The following is a 16580-nucleotide window of genomic DNA, read 5'->3' on the forward strand; positions in this document are numbered from 1 at the left end:
GTGGTACTTGTAGTGTTGATGGAGGAGAAGATGAAATTTTGACAGAAGAAGAATCTTATCTCATGGATGATGAACCTACACATGAAACTAATGTGTATTTGCCCCCTAAATCTAAGACAAAAGGGCATCCAAAAAAAACGACGTGAGAAAGGTGGAAAAGAGTTGAGGAAGAAGACTAAATCTATAAAAATATAATGAATTGATTCACCCGATATTAAAACGCATGAAATACATTAAAATAAAAAAAAAATACATGTGAGAGATAATATGTGGATTCGGATTTTCGAAAAAATAAGAATTCACAAAACGGGGCTTCTACTTTTTTTTTTTTTTTTTTTTTTGCCAAATCCGAATTCAATTTGAACCTAGAAGAGTCAAAATGACCCCTAAAACCTTTAGCAGAACATTTTTTCAGCAAGCAAATCGAAAAAAATACTACCTCCGTTTTTTTTTATCTGCAACTTTGGAATATTTTATGTCTCACAAATATTCCTCAAAGTTGCAGATAAAAAAAACGGAGGTAGTATTAATAAGTGCAAAGTGGGCCCCACTATCGGTGACCGTTAATGGTAGGATAATGACAAGGTCACTATATATTGATACATAATTGTAGTTGAAGGTTACAGTGTGTAGCTTTCAAAAAGATGGGACATGGATTGGAAAAGTCAATACTAGAAGGTTATAGTATAGAATTTCCCAAAAAAGTAATAAAAAACAATGTACAAGTTGATATTTTAGGAGTTTACTTTAGATTTATACAAAGTAAAAGTCATAATTTATATACGAACCTTATTTTTACATAACAATGAATTTATTTTTAAGGAAGTAATTTTGGAGAGAAAATATTTAATAATACATTGTCAAGTGTTTTCTTAGTTTCGCTTTTAGTAGTATGTAATAGATAGATTACAACACATACTCATGAGTCTTGATACATATTTAAAGAATGAGGTTAGAAAAAACAAATGGATAAATCAATTAATATATATGTAAACGTCAACCAAAGATGCTTAGATTAGAAAACTTGTGAATATGCAAAACGGAGGAAGTAAAATAATATTAAAACCAAAAATGCAACACAACTTGTTTTATAAGTCCATTTAATTTGGACGGCGGAGTACCTTTTTATTTTATAAAAAAATGTGAATCATTACAAGTTTACAACAACAAAAATATGAAGTACACCATATATACGTATTATTTTATAAAATCATTTTTTTTGAGCTTATGAAATTGTTGGGTATTTGAATATTTTTGAACAATTTCCATTTCAACCATCCGAAAATAATTTGAACACTTCAGTTTTTGGCAGGCTCAAACTTACGTTTCTTTTACAATCAAATTTCATTAAATCAATCATACAAATACCTCACTATCTCTCATCACATCTACTTTGCTATTAAAGAAACAGTGTATAACTTAATCACAACCTTATCTCCTAATTCAACCATCTGAAAATAAGTGTTCGAATTAATATGAGATCTTGGAGAAAATCAACTTAGCACAGCAAAAGTAAAGGCTGAAAATGGGTAGGAAACAAATTTGACATGTAAATTTTTTTGAAAATGCTTATTCGTGCATAAGTGAAGCATTTTATTTACACCCGTCTCATAAAGCTACCCAACCAAATCTCCAAAAGCAACTACTATATATACTTTAGATAACTCGTATATATGTACACATTACAAAATAACTTCAATGTGGCAAACTGATGCTAAAGCAATGCTCCAAACCATTATAGAATGTGGTACATACTACAAACAACATAACTTTAACCTAAACCATCAACATTTTAAAGGCCTCTGATAATGTGGAGGCAAGGAAGGACAATTCTCATTCATGTGGGCATATGGCTCAACGGTGTTGTATTCAGGCAGCTCCATACGATACTCTCCAAGAATCTGGCAAAATGGAATCTTCCCGTACTCAGTGTTACACCAGCTCGGCAAACGTGTTATGTTGCTCTCAAAAATTTTCAGCATATAAGCATCGCGGATCTGCAATTTCATTCATACATCCAGGCATCAAAAAAGGTGAACAAAACAGGAAGACATGAGAAAACATAAATAATTTGAACAAAGTAAATAGTACTCACTGTGAACTCTGTTACTTGGATAGAGTCATACAAAGGATCAAAGACTCCAGCCTCTTTATACATTGCAAGGATGAAGGCAACACATGTTGTGGATTTACCATCACTGTATATCCATTCATCTTGCTCTGGGATGGTTAGCAACTGCTCAAATGCTATGCCTCGGTTTTCAATCTCCAACAGGATTTCGTACAAGTCCAAGCCCTAAAGTAAAAGGTGCTATGATTAAACTACGGTATTCCGAAGGGATAATGTAACAAAATGTCGAGCTAAAAATTATCCATAAAACTCCCCTACATTAGTAAACATGTTGAAAGCTGTTAACATAATTATCCGAAGTTGTATATAGCCATTGTTGTCAGCATAAAGATAGCAACTAAAGGATAGAAGCCAGTAAGTTTGAAGTTACTCCACTTCATATGACTATAAATTCCAAATAGTAACTTTTAAAATAGGGCATAGGCTAGTATTGTCAATTTTATTTCGCTTGTCCTAGCTAGCTTTCATCAAGTTTCTAGTTAGTCAATTGTAGCCATCTACACATGCTTCTTTTATTACTAATGTTATTATTGTTATTATAATTTCATTCTTCCCAAAAGAGTATCCATGGTCCAAACAGAAGATATGTGACAGTTGGAAACTAAAATAAGATTCCTTGGGAAAAGACAACTGATTGAAATACGGAGTATATTAATAACAGGTAAGAACATAGGAGGAAATTAAACATTAGAATAATCACATTTAACCCTTTGAAGAGCTAATCTGACCGACAATTACAAAGGCTATCAATTTGCTAATAAGATGGCAATCCAAGATTCTGACTTTACAATTAAACTATTGACCATTAAAAAAAAAAGAAAGATTAGATGCACCATAATTTCCGAATTCATTTATATCAACATGAATTAATGAATCATAAGCATGAATAACATGTTGAATAATGAAAATATCTTTCCTAATTGAATACTTAAAGCAATTACTCATTGACACCTTGACAAAAATAACTCCTATAAATGTGTTCCTTTCCATGTTACCATTACTCATAAACTGCAACACCAACCAATTAAACAAATCCTCATCTCTTTCAAATATCATTTGAAAGTTGAACATAACAAAACTCACTCTTAGTTCTCATCTGAAAACGTCAGAATGTGTAGTGTCGAAAAACGAGGCGACATTTTTATCTTAACCCTAACAAGCAGTGATGAAAACGACGAACACCGTCTTAACCCAACCCTAATCACTGCCATCCGCTCTGCCATTTCCGACATTAAATCCCAGAATTTCTGCACCTCAAACCTCCTCTGCCTTGATCACCACCGCAACAGGCAAGTTCTTCTCGAATGGGTTCGACTTACGGTGGGCGCAATCCCAGCCCGGAAATGTTATGAATCATTCACCACATTGTAGAATCCTTCAAATCTTTAATCGCAGATTTTATCTCTCTTCCAATGCCGACAATCGCAGCTATCAATGGGCACGCGGCAGCAGCAGGGTTTGCGTTTGCACTGTCACACGACTATGTGCTGATGAGAAAAGATAAAGGAGTATTGTATATGAGTGAAGTTGATATCGGAATGACATTTCCAGAGTATTTCAATGTGTTGTATAGGGAGAAAGTTGGGTGGAAAGAGAGGAGAGAGATTATGATGAGAGGGAGGAAACTGAAGGGAGAAAAAGGTGTGAAAATGGGAGTTGTTGATGAGGTTGTGGTTGGGATTAATGGGGATGAAGTTCTTGTAAAAGGGTTGAAATTGGGGGAGGAATTGTTGAAGAAGAAGCTGAATGGTGATGTTTATTGTGAGATCAGGAAAGGGTTGTATCCTGAATTGTGTCGTGAGCTGGGTTGATAAGGAAACATGTGATTGTTCCGAGGCTTTGAATTGTTTGTATGTTTGATTTTGTGTTTGTATTTGGATTCAATTTCAAGTTGTTTTAGCATTCGATTTGTTGTTGTATTTGTGTGCAATTCATGTTGTTTGTGTGTTTGATTTTTTGTTGTTTGTATGTTTAATTTCTTGTTGGTTTTTTGCTGTTAGTAGGTTAAAATGTTTGAAAGGGCTATTGATAACAGGTTCTAGAAGAAAACAATTTGAATCATATACCTAGACCATTGAAGAGCTAATAATATCTACAATTTGAAGGGCTTACTAATAGCTAATAAGATGTAATATTGATTATAATTCCAAAACAATCTATCCATCTTGAAACCTGGCCATTTAGACATCATTTTAAACATCAGTCTTGTGCCTTGAAAAAAATAAATAAATAAATAAAAAAAAAAAATTGGCATGTAATAATGCCTGGTATCATAAAGAATAGGGTACTATTTTTTCACAAAAGCAATGTGCAACAAAGATCATAGTGGTATTGACACCCGAGGAAATTACACTATTCCTTATGCCATTCTACTGTCTTCCTCTATTTCACCAAATGAAAACAGTTATGGGTCAAGGGATAGGGGGGGGGGGGGTGCTTGCCATGCTTACCTCAGTTCCAAGTCGCTTATTTAAAGCCTCATTCCACATATTTGCTGCATACGCTGGCTGTACTCTAGTCCACATAGACATGACAGAAATGACCTGCAATATTACAGTATTTATTGAAACTGAATGAGCCACCCTAATAGATCAGATAACAATAAAATTCAAAACAATCAAAAGCGGCACCAAATAATTCAATTAAGTAACATGCTACAATAAATTTTTGCAGCTAGATGTGGAATATTATAATAAAATAGAAGGAGATCAACAATTTTCTGAATCAAAAAATAACAAAGATGATGAAAACCAGCCAAAAGGTATACCAAGTGAGCATCAAGAGGCGGCGGAAAGTTGTCGCCTATGGTATCAATCCAACTAAATATCATATTATGGTAACCATATGGTTTTCCAGACATGCTTCGTGCAAATTCCCAAGCAGCAGTAGTGTTGAATTTTGCACGCACGTCAGGATGCAAGGGAAGCAAAGCTATCTGTGGATTGGATTTGTCCTTCAACGCCAGTTTCCACCATTCGTCCCATGGTATGATCGCAATAACTTCTTCACCCTACAATTGCAAAGGAGTAAATACAAGCACTGGACATAAGGATCAAACTAGCATTACTTTCAGAAAATACCTTTTCATTCTCATGCCCTGATTCACCAACCCAAAGATTACCATACTCGTCTTTTAGGCAAACTGCCGTATGACCAGCAAATGCCCCAGTGACCCATTTCTCTAGTGTCTCAAATCCTCCCCAACGACCACGGATCTTTGAAACAGCCAGAAAATCCCCAGAATGGACATCCTCTGGATTAATTATTGTCTGCCAAGACTGAGGACGCTTCTCAAATGTTGCACCCATGTGCTTCTCAAGAAAAGCTAAATTAGCATGCTGACCCCAGGCTGAATCAGAAAATAGAGGCAAAACATCCACCAAAGAAAGGAAAGTCCCCAACATTCCAGATGGCATTAAAAACACTGATATCCCATGTTGCTTTACCTGCTCCATGGACAGTAAAAAAAACAATTGTTTATCTCAACATTAGGAGAAATTTTACAAGCTAAAAAATAAATATAACTAAACCATACATATTCCAGTTCAGCAGCTTCCTCCCACGATTCAAACTTAAGTGTATGCTCACTGGAGGCAAAATAATAATCCCAAGTAACCCTGTAGGGCGTTGCAAAAACATAAAGATCCATACAGGTCCAACTGTGGGCTGAAGACGTCTGCAAAGAAAGCAGGTAACATAAGGAGGTCAACACAGATGATCAATCACGAAACTCAGTCTTCTTCCATTGCTGATGGCTTATCAATGATGCATATCACTAACATGTCTTCTTTTTTTTAGATAATAAATCTACACAATCACTGATGATAATGCAAGGTTCTTCAAAAAGAAAGCGACACAGAATTCTAAAATAGTTGAAAAATCCAATAAAAAACAGGACTTCCCAACTTCCATGATTATCAACTTCAGTAGGATGAGTGCTCTAGTAAATTCATCTAGTAACTACCAAGGCTTCTTTAATTCATGATCAAGTAATAATAAGAAGAAAAAAGAATACAATAGTGCCAGAAAATTGCAAGGCACAAAATTTCAGCGAATAATTCGACCCAAATCATAAAATCAAGCAGCTTACACAAACTTCAGACCCAGCACATTATTTGAAGCAATTTAATCCAACTAAATTCTATGCCAACAGAACAAGAAATATACATATAAAAAGGGGAACCCATCTAATCACTAACTTGGTAAATAAACGCAACATAGAAGCTAAAAATAGAAACATTAAACATTATTAACACCGATCAATGCGTGATTTTGGCATAAAAATAATAAATACCGTAAGATGAAGAACACCACCACCCAAGCCCTTATCGCCGGAATCAGGGAACTCAAGACGAGCAGTATTCTCAAAAAAGCAAGCCCCTTTCCACTGAATTGACTCATTATTTTGAGGGGTAATTGAACCCACAAAAGAAGGCATCAAATCAACTGCATTATGAAGATTATTAAGTACAGGCCATGAAATTTGGCGGGGTAAAACAGGAAGAACATCATTCACCCTAAAGGGTACTTTAATTGCATCGCCCAAATTCAAACAAAACCCTAACCCTATGAAAATTAGGAACAGCAGATTGAATTGGGGTTTTTTGGTTTGAATCATACTGTAAATTAGGGTTTCTGGGGGTTAATTGAGAAGTAAAATTGAGGTTGGAGTAGGTCAAAAGTGACAAATTTGGGGGTTTTAGTCATATTATCGATCCATTTTGGATTAGAGAGAGAGAAAGAAAACGTGTGTGGATGATTAGGGACGATACTATTCAACTGAATTTTGGGTTTTTTTTTTTTTTTTTTTTCTGGTTGATTTAATTTTTGGGGTTGATTAGTTGGATGTTGGTATTCAACTTTAAATGATAATGTATTGATGTGTTGTTTGGACTCCTAGTCCAAGTCAGTGTAGGCAAAACCACAAGATATCTGTCAATAAACTAAAAATTGCTAATGGCTTAAAAAATAAAAATTTAAAAAATAAAAGTTAATAAAAAAAATAAATTGCCAAGCAAAAAAAAATGCAGAGTAAATAAGAAAGCTTATGTAGGGCGTCAATTTGGGTGTCGAGTCCAGTAAGGTCGGGTCATATTGGGTCTATATTAATTGGAGTCAAGTTAAATTATTATGTCATACAAGTTGAAATTTGAATTTGGTTCTTTCAGATTGGTTTCGAATTGTGTGGGTCAGATCACTTTTAACACCTATTCAGCACTCCGTAAATGAGTAGATATGCACAAAGTTTCATAGATGATTGTCCGTACCGTATGGCCGGGGTTATTTATTCAGGGATTACTCAATTGGTCATGGATTACTCGGTCAAGGGTTATTTGATCAAGGGTTACTCGGTCAGGGGTTACTCGGTCAGGGATTATTTAGTCAGGGATTACTCGGTTGGTTTGGGGTTACTCAATCGGTCAGGGATTACCCATTTAGTATTTTGGTGTGTGTCAACCGACTGGGGACTATGGCCAGCCACACAGAAAACGCGTTGGTGGATATGATATGCTTAGAGTTAAGCATAGGTCAGGCTATGAGTGTTGTTTAAGCACGTTATGAAAAATAAAGTGCTTAAACAACACTTGTAGCCTATCCCAAACTGGTACACTCGTAGCCTGACTCGTAAAAAAACTCGATCTGTGATAGATAAACCTAGTATGGTACAAGAGCTGCAAAATTTAGCCTACATCCTTATGCAATAACCTTCACCCCCAAAATGACATCATTTTATTGTTTATTGCTTTTATCAATTTCCTGTCATCCAAAAAAAAAAAAAACATTTTCTGTTATCAGAAATATGTTCATTTTCAGAAAATTTAACTTTTTCAAATTGCTACTCACCAATTGTAGGTGGGTGAAATATGTTCATTTTTGTATTAGTAAATATTCAATTTTTTGTACGAAATATATACATGTCACCTCCAACTTTCTTATCTGATTATATTTGTATAAAATAATCAAAATAGAAAATTAATACGTAATACTAAACATGAACACATTGTATTGAAGAAAAGATGGGTGGAAGACCAGTGACAAACTCTCCAGACAATGGATTGATGAAGTTGGTTTGATCGATCTAGGGCACAATGGGCCAAGCTATACCTGGAACAATGAGGCGTGATGGTCTTAATTTAATTCGTCAGAGACTAGATCAAGCCCTAGCCAATGCTGAATGGCTAAAAATTCATCCGGTTACTCGGGTATTTCGTCTTGCTAGAACCTATTTAGATCATTGCCCAATTTTAATTAATACTAATCCTCATGAAGTTAACGACAATTATCCTTTTAGGTGTAAGGAATCTTAGTTAGAAAACTCTTCGTTTGATGAGTTTTTTTAATTTTGCTTGGGGAAGGGGTAACAACAGATTTGCGGAGTAAATGTCTATTTTTATTAATGAGGCCAGATTATGGAATAAAAATGTTTTTAATGCAAATCTCAATAATAAAAATAGATTGATTGCCAGAATCCAACCCAAAAAGCACTTTGCTTGAATTATTCCTCCTTCCTCATTAACCTTGAAAAAGATTTGCTAAACCAACTTCATAATACTCTGAAAATTGAGAAAATTGCATGGGCTCAAAAAGTTGGGGTAGATTGGAGAAAGTTTGGAGATTGGAACACAAAATACTTTCATATCCTAGCCAAAGTTAAGAGTAGTAGGGGCAAGATCCTTAGTCTAAACAATGATAATGGAGAATGGGTTCATGATCAAATTTTACTGAAAAACTTGTGTGTCACACATTTTAAGAATCTATTTTCTTCGAAACAGTTTTCCCAACCTAGAACCATATCCTTTACCCCTAATGGTGTTATAGGGGAGGTTGCTTACTTGATTATGCCATACTCTTAAGCCCGGTGAGTAATCTGGAAATAAAAAATGCCTTAAGTTCGATGGCCCCTATGAAAAGCCCCGGACTAGATGGCATTTAACCAATTTTTTCCAAAAATATTGGGAGACCGTAAGCAATTCGATCACCAATCTTGTTTCTACTGCTTTCCTCGAAGGTATTAGTATTCCTACGGACATCAACAATTCTTTCATTACTCTCATTCCAAAAATTGATCAACCGGCCTCCATGAGTGATTTTAGACCCATTGGACTTTGTAACTCCATCTATTAGCTCATCACAGAAATTCTCTCTAATAGAATTAAATCTCTTCTTAATGATTTTATTAACCCGATCCAATCAAGCTTTATCCAAGGCCGCTGTATTGAGTAAAACATTCTTGTCATTAAGGAGGTGGCTCTTTATTTTAAAAGGGCTAGCAAAAAAAATTAATGGCTTTCAAAATTGACATTTCTAAGGCCTATGATAGTCTCGAATGGGGTTTTATTAGGGAAACCCTTTTGGGGATGAACTTTCCGAATAAGTTTGTTAAGCTCACTATGAGTTGCATTACCACTTCTAGCTTCTATCTCTAATCTTTGGAATGGGGAGATCACCGAGAGCTTTACTCCCTCGAGGTATTAGAAAAGGTGACCCTCTCTCTTCCTATATTTTTGTGTTGTGTTTGGAGAGATTATCTCTTTTGATTAAGCAAAAGGTAGGGCTCGGAAATCCATCAAAATTGATAATTAGGTGAACATTTTCCACCTTTTCTATGCAGATGATGTTTTTCTATTTGCAAATGCGCCGATTGATAATGTAGAGGTGATAAGGGATACCCTCCTTGATTTTGGAAATTAAATAAGTCGAGGCTTTTCATAAGTCCCACTAAGTCTAAAATCATTTTCCCTCCCAAAATATGCCTTTCTCTCAAAGTTGCAATCCTCAATGCCTCGAACATCATGGGAGCACCTTCTTTTGGAAAGCATTTAGGCGTAAACATAAGCCCGTATAGGCTTAGAAAAGTTGCTTACGCTGATTTTCTTACTAAAACGAAGGACTGAATAAGAGGATGGCAAGCTAAACTTCTGAATATGGTGGGAAGAACTTTATGCAATGCAAACAACCCTTATTCCTTGTGCTATTCTTGATGATCTTGAGAAAAGTTGTAGACGATTCCTTTAGAATAAAGTGGATTGTTCCCATTATCTTCCTAGTTATTGCGAGAAAATTTGTCTTCCTTTACGTGTGGAGGCCCCTGAGATTCGAAAACTGAAAAAATTGGAATTTGGCTTTTATGACTAAACTTGGATGGAGAATTTTGCATGAATCTCACAAATTATGGGTGAAAATTCTTAGAGCTAGATAAAAAATTCCTCTTTCCTCAATTGCTTCCCTAATGCTAATGACTCTCTTTTTTGGAAAGATATTCTAAAAGGGAAGGAGCTTCTTATGAGAGGAAACACTTATAGGGTGGGAAATGGTCATGACATATGCTTATGGTATCACCATTAGGTCGCGGATAAACCTATTTACCTTACTATAGATACTCCAATCCCGGATTCCATTGCTCATTGGAGGTTTAGCAACATTATCACCAATGGACAATGGAATGTGGAGAAAATCCGTCATATCATCTCTGAGTATTTATGCAGTATGATACTCTTCCTATCATAGCTTCAGTTGAAGACACTATGTGTTGGCACATTGGTCCTAAAGGCCAATTTATAGTAAGCAGCGCTTACCACCTAATCTCAAACTTCTCTAAACACCATTCCTTCCCTGCTATTAATTGGAAAAAGGTTTGGCACCTAAATGTCCCATACAAATACAAGATGCTCGTGTGGAACATTTGTCACTCCATTCTTCCTATTGCTTCTGTTCTAGCTGTTATTTTGAGAATTTCAATCCTATTTGCACAAGATGCGACATGGATAATGAGGACCATCTTCATCTCTTTCGAGACTGCATTAATACTAAGGTGTTGTGGGCTAGAATTTTTACTGGAAATAGAATAGATGATGGCTTCAACTATCATCTTTTCTATATGATACGTGTCGTTTACTGTATTAAATTAAAAACCTACCTTTAACCTTCAAAAATATAAACAACTAGTAAAAGGGTAAGAAAGGGTCGATCCCACGAGGAAATTAAATAATTTCCGAAATCCAAAGCTTAACTAATAATACATGTAATACAACTATATACCTAGTTACATATAAAAGAATAAAAGGAATACTATTTACATTATATACCTATTTACATAAGATGGGGGGGTTTTGAGAATCGGAACAAATATATCGATGAAAAATAAAAACAAGTGATGACAAGCTAGCCGGATAATTTCCACCATTAAACTTGGAACTTTAACCATAATATTGAGTATAATTATTGAATCAAAGATTAACTTAATAGATTAACTGTAGTGGTTTTGATAGCAATCCCACCCTATTCTTCCTAACTTTAAATTAGTATTGAATTAGGCCGATACTAATCCTAAACTAGACTTGCCATTGCAAATATGATCGCAACCACAACGACTACATCTAGAAGCATTCGGAACTAGAAGAACATCATTAATCCTAATCAATTAACACATAGGTGATTAATATAATTAGATCAAAATACACTCTAATCTTAATTCGACCCATTCGCAGAACCAAATTAACATTAGTTGCCACTTTTATTGTGCAACTTAAACTAGGCCAAATCATCACATAATTAGCAATCAATTGCAATTCAAACATAATAAGATAGCAAGTTATACTTGAAATAACAATCATATGACAATCAAAACAGTGTAATATTGAATACTAATCAAACTTAATACTCAATAATCAACCCAAAAATTATAATTAAATTCAAGTCTAAACAAGATTCAAGTTCATTGAATTGATAACAATATAGCTAATCAAAGTAATACAAAAGAAGAGAGGAGAATAAATCACTTATACTCGTACGAACTATGCCGGCAATCCGTAATCCGTAGTCGCGTCCCCTTGCTCCAATCGCACAAAGACTGCTATATCACTTCCCAAAACTCCCTTGTTTCTATTAACCTAAAATCTGACTATACTTGCATGCCTTCTTTGATAGAAGAACTCCCCATTTATACACAATTGACAGCCATAATCGTGGGAAACAAGAATAATAATTCCCAAAATTGGGTGAAAAATATACGGCAATCAATTGTCAAACTTGCCATACTATGAAATTGTGATTTCAAAGAATAATATTTGAGCAAATCTTTGGGATAATTGAGAGTAAAGAGAGGAAAGAATTAAACATGATTTCTTCCATTATTATGAGTAGTTTGATGTTGCTCCAACTTGCGTGAATGATATTTATGAGCAAGACCTTCAGGACAGAAGCAACTAATTGGATGCAGATCTCTTGTTGCTTTAGCTTTTGTATTTCTGTTTGTTCTGTTAGAGACAATCAGGGAAGCTTTGGTTTTGATTTTTTGGCACCTGTTCTAGCTGATTTTCAATTTGCCTGGCTAGATGATGCCTTGTATGAACCGTTTGATTAAGTAATTTAATATGCTCCCTTTTCCCTAAAAAAAAAAAAGAACACATTGTATAATAAAATTTTAAGAAAGCAAAAATGAACATTGAGTCCATGGTATAATAACTGATCTTTAGGTGCCTCATTAATTCTAACCACTTAGAAGTATCTCTTTTTTATGTATTTAGTCACCTTGGATAAATAGAAATCATCGCTCATCAAAGCATAGATACCATCGACCAGGGTCGTCCTGTCAAATTTCTGGGCCCTGTTCTAAACTATAAAATGGGGCCCTAACGAAAAAAAATATAATACTTAAATATTATTTCAAAAATAATATCATATTATATATATATATATACTCAGACTATTATTTGAATAATTAACAACATCATGTTAATCTAAACCTTCAAGTTATTTAAAAAGAGTTTTTCTTCTAACACTTTTGGAAGCAAATTCGTCAACCAAGTCTTCATATTGTATCGTCTCCAAAAGATCGTTTTCGATCGCTATTAATGCTAATCTATCAAGCCTTCTTGTAGCATAGTAGATCGCAAGTACGTTTTCAACAGCTTCAATTTAGAAAAGCTTCTTTCTGCAGAAGCAACAATCACAGGAATAGTGGATAATTAGCCGTTTGATAATAAACGAAAATCAAGAGAAGTAATGGTAAAGGCTTAAAAATTAATTCTTCCATTGAAAATTGGAAGAGGAAGGTGAGATAATTACTAATTATTTTTGGGTAAAATAAGAAAGTTAATGAGAATTCAACATTGAATGAGATATGGAATAGAAAAAGTGATGGAAATTTCATATTCAAAGTAATGAAATTAATTTGGAGATTGGAATTTGGAAGTTTGATATTGAAAATGGAAGGTAGTAGATTGATTGTGGTCTTAGGGAGATAACGATGATGTACTTGTTATAGCCAAAGAAAGCATATGAACAACATCTATAGTTGTAAACAGTAAAAAATAGAGTTCTTCGAAGCTGTGCTAATGGTGGTCAAGGATAAGGTACTGCCTTCAGCTGGAGACATTGAGTCTGCATGATAAATCTGAGAGACTCCACAGAGAATGTATAAGTCAGTGACAATGGTGAACATGAAGTTTCTTCGGCAACGATTTTTCCAAACAAGATGCAAGAGAGGCAATGAAATTGTCTAAGTGCAAGACGATCCTTACCCGTGAAGGTAGTTTACTTGCTTACTTGTTAAAGTAAGGAAGAAACAATACTTGTTGTCAACAAAACGGAGTCTCAAACCATTTATCGCACTGGTCTCAAAAACGAAATTCTCGTATTTTCAGGCAGAGCACCAGTAAAAGAATTCACAGGATGGAGTTGTATTCTTACTAACTATAGTTAGATAGTACTAAACCAGATACAAAGCATGCAATAGTGAAACAAAAAAAGTCTTTAAGACAAGACAGGAATTGATTGATTCGAGATCCCTGTTCCAAAGAAAAAGTGCTACCTATAGTTCATTATAAGTAGACAGTTACCTACTGACTTAGAGTGAGAATACTCTTTATATGACACTTATCTCAGAATACCCAACTTGCGACATGGAGGCAAAAAAGAGGATCATATCAACTTGTTGCAACCTAGGATAATAAGCCCATGAGCTTGGTCTTACTTCACCGCCTGAGACCTTCTGGTCTTCATTTAGTAGAGAACTAAAGAGGTATGCAATGGCTCAATATATTATATTCTATTTGAGGGAAAGATCTATTTATATAAAAAAATAACTTATAATCCGATTCAAAGCAACTGCTTGACAGAGCTGCAAAAACAGCAATAAGATCCAAGGCTCAGTTGAGCAGCTTAGAGGGAAACCGGGTTATGGCACAAGAAGGCGGAGATTGATCAGAAAAAAGCCGAGTAGCTGCCGGTACTTCCTGGCAGTAGTCGGCCACTGTACGTCGAATAAATGGCTGACTTTTGATTATTATTTTTTTTTACTTTGGTTGGGCTTTAATTGAAAATGGGCCCCATAAAATTGGGGGTCCTCTGCAATAGGTTTGTGTGCACAGGAGAGGGTCGGCTCTGTCATCAACTATATTTCATTGAAGATGGAACTTAAAAATAAAAAAAAATAAAATGTCTGATGGAGGTGGTTGGGAACTCACTTTGTGACTTAAAGGTCACAAATTCGAGTCAATAAGCTCAAACGTCCTACTAAATTCTTTTGAGCATGAACTTTTAGGGTGTGGTCCATATTTTTCCCAAAAAAAAGGAATAAAAAAGGTCTAATGTAATGCCAAATCAAATAATTATGTTCATCTAGAATTTCACCAGCTTTGACATTTAGTGGTAATTAAATGCTAAGCATGAAGCATGAAAGACTTTCCTAGACTATTTAGATCAACAATAAGGCAAAACATATCTAATGCAGCACAACTTCTTCCTGACAAATTTTCTTAATTACAATAGAAAACATTTTTCTCCCAATAGTTATTGAACTGATATGAAAATCATATTATATGAAATATTGGTTCTATTGCTGCGAAAATCATAAATCAATGTTATAATGGATAACTAGTATTTAGGCCAGGGCGATGCCCTAGGTCATTATATGGGATTGATCATTAATATACGTTTTAATTTATGACTCAATTTTCTTGTAATTTAATATATTATTCATATTGTCGTTTTCTACCTATTAATTTTTTTTAAGGGTAATGCTATATATATGTAGCCCTTAGAGTTATGAATAAGTATTCAATAACTTTGCTTATTTGATATTAATTTAGGAATGCATGATAAAATTACGCGCAAATCAGCGTAATTAATGTTATATCTTCATTTGTTTTTTTTCATTTTTAGCTTTTTATATGTAGCCATAAGAGCTATGTATAGCATTTTCCTTTTTTTAATTCAAAAAATAACATAAAATATCACATAACTTGGTGGTAAGATCCTTAATTCTTGAATTTGAGGTTACATGTTCAAATCTTATGAGAAACTTTTTTTATAAGTGGCATATATTTGTTCCTAGGAACGCTATTTAATATATTAACTAGTGTGTGACTTGGGCGATGCCCCGAGTTGCTAGTTTATAATAATGTTTCGTTTTTTTTCTTAATGTATTGATAATCATCTTGAAAATTTAATATTTTGAAAAAAGATTTGTATTAGGAGAACCATATTCAATATTTTGTATGAAAAATGAAAACTAATAATCATACCTTTGCCATTTCTGCCCAAAAAAATCTCACCTTTTCGAAATCTGAAAACAATCCCACCTTTAACACCCATCTGCTCAAAACAAGTCTTTTACCGATTTGTGAAATTGGTAATATGCTTTAGAAGGTGACTTGACACGTGTCACCTTCTGATTGGTTTTTCTTTATTAATTTAAAAAACAAATAAAGGAATAAAAAAAAAAAAAAAAAAAAAATCTCTCTTTCCCCTTCCCTTCCCTGCCACAACCCTCGTCCCTTTGCTGAACTAGCCGCCCGTCGGACCCAACCACCCTCCCCTTGCCGGAGCAAATTAAACCCACTTATGCGTACTCTGTGTTAGTCTCCATTAAAGTGGCAAGTGAGCTTTCTCAATCTTCCCCATTTAAGTGGCTTAATTAAGGCTTAACGATGGTTCGTTTTGGGTTAGGGATGGGATGTGAAGGTGGGAGTTTGCGTGGTGTTTCACGGGATGTTGGGTGAGAGGGGTTAGGGTTTCGCGTGGGTCGGGTGGGTTGTGTGGGATTTGCCGATTTGGTGACCTGGGGTATGGTTGGGAGTATGTGGTGGAGGTTAGGCGGGTCCCTAAGGTGGGTGGTCGAGTTTTCGAGGTGGAATTTCTGGGGTTTCGGGGTTGGGTGGGGGGCTGCTGGACCAGGCGGGGTTGGGTGGGGGTTCTTCTAGCGAGGTTGGGTCAGGTGGTGGTGTATGTGGTGGTGTTGATGAGGTGGTGGTTACGGAGGGGGTGGTGATAATGGTGGAGCTGCCATGGAAGAGGTTAGGGAGGAAAGCTTAAGAAAGTAAAAAATAAAACAATAAAAAAAAAATATTAACCTGTTAAACAGATTATGGGTAAAAATGATCATTTTGAACAGATGAGGGTCAAGGGTGGAATTGTTTTCAGAATTCGGAAAGGTAGGATTGTTTTA

At 35.0% G+C, this 16580-nt stretch overlaps 1 protein-coding gene and 1 pseudogene across 1 annotated transcript; one reads left to right on the forward strand and one right to left on the reverse strand.

Annotated features, from left to right (window-relative positions):
• Nucleotides 1-1541: 1541 nt before the first annotated feature.
• On the reverse strand, nucleotides 1542-7045 carry LOC110698074. Its single transcript, XM_021875474.1, has 7 exons — nucleotides 6426-7045; nucleotides 5667-5807; nucleotides 5212-5577; nucleotides 4899-5141; nucleotides 4582-4674; nucleotides 2096-2296; nucleotides 1542-1997 (listed from the first exon to the last, which is right to left on the reverse strand). Exons 1-7 carry the CDS (start codon nucleotides 6747-6749, stop codon nucleotides 1785-1787), a joined length of 1581 nt encoding a protein of 526 aa, XP_021731166.1. The 5' UTR covers nucleotides 6750-7045; the 3' UTR covers nucleotides 1542-1784.
• LOC110698075 lies at nucleotides 2303-4353 on the forward strand (annotated as a pseudogene).
• Nucleotides 7046-16580: the final 9535 nt, after the last annotated feature.

This window comes from Chenopodium quinoa, unplaced genomic scaffold (assembly GCF_001683475.1).
Source record: "Chenopodium quinoa cultivar QQ74 unplaced genomic scaffold, ASM168347v1, whole genome shotgun sequence".
Taxonomy (NCBI): Eukaryota; Viridiplantae; Streptophyta; class Magnoliopsida; order Caryophyllales; family Amaranthaceae; genus Chenopodium; species Chenopodium quinoa.

Coding starts and splice junctions, on each gene's coding strand:
- LOC110698074 (XM_021875474.1), bottom strand. CDS start 6,749: ATGATTCAAACCAAAAAACCCCAATTCAATCTGCTGTTCCTAATTTTC. Junction 5,578..5,666: donor AAGCTGCTGAACTGGAATAT/GTATGGTTTAGT, acceptor TCCATGGAGCAG/GTAAAGCAACATGGGATATC. Junction 4,675..4,898: donor CGCCTCTTGATGCTCACTTG/GTATACCTTTTG, acceptor GTAATATTGCAG/GTCATTTCTGTCATGTCTAT.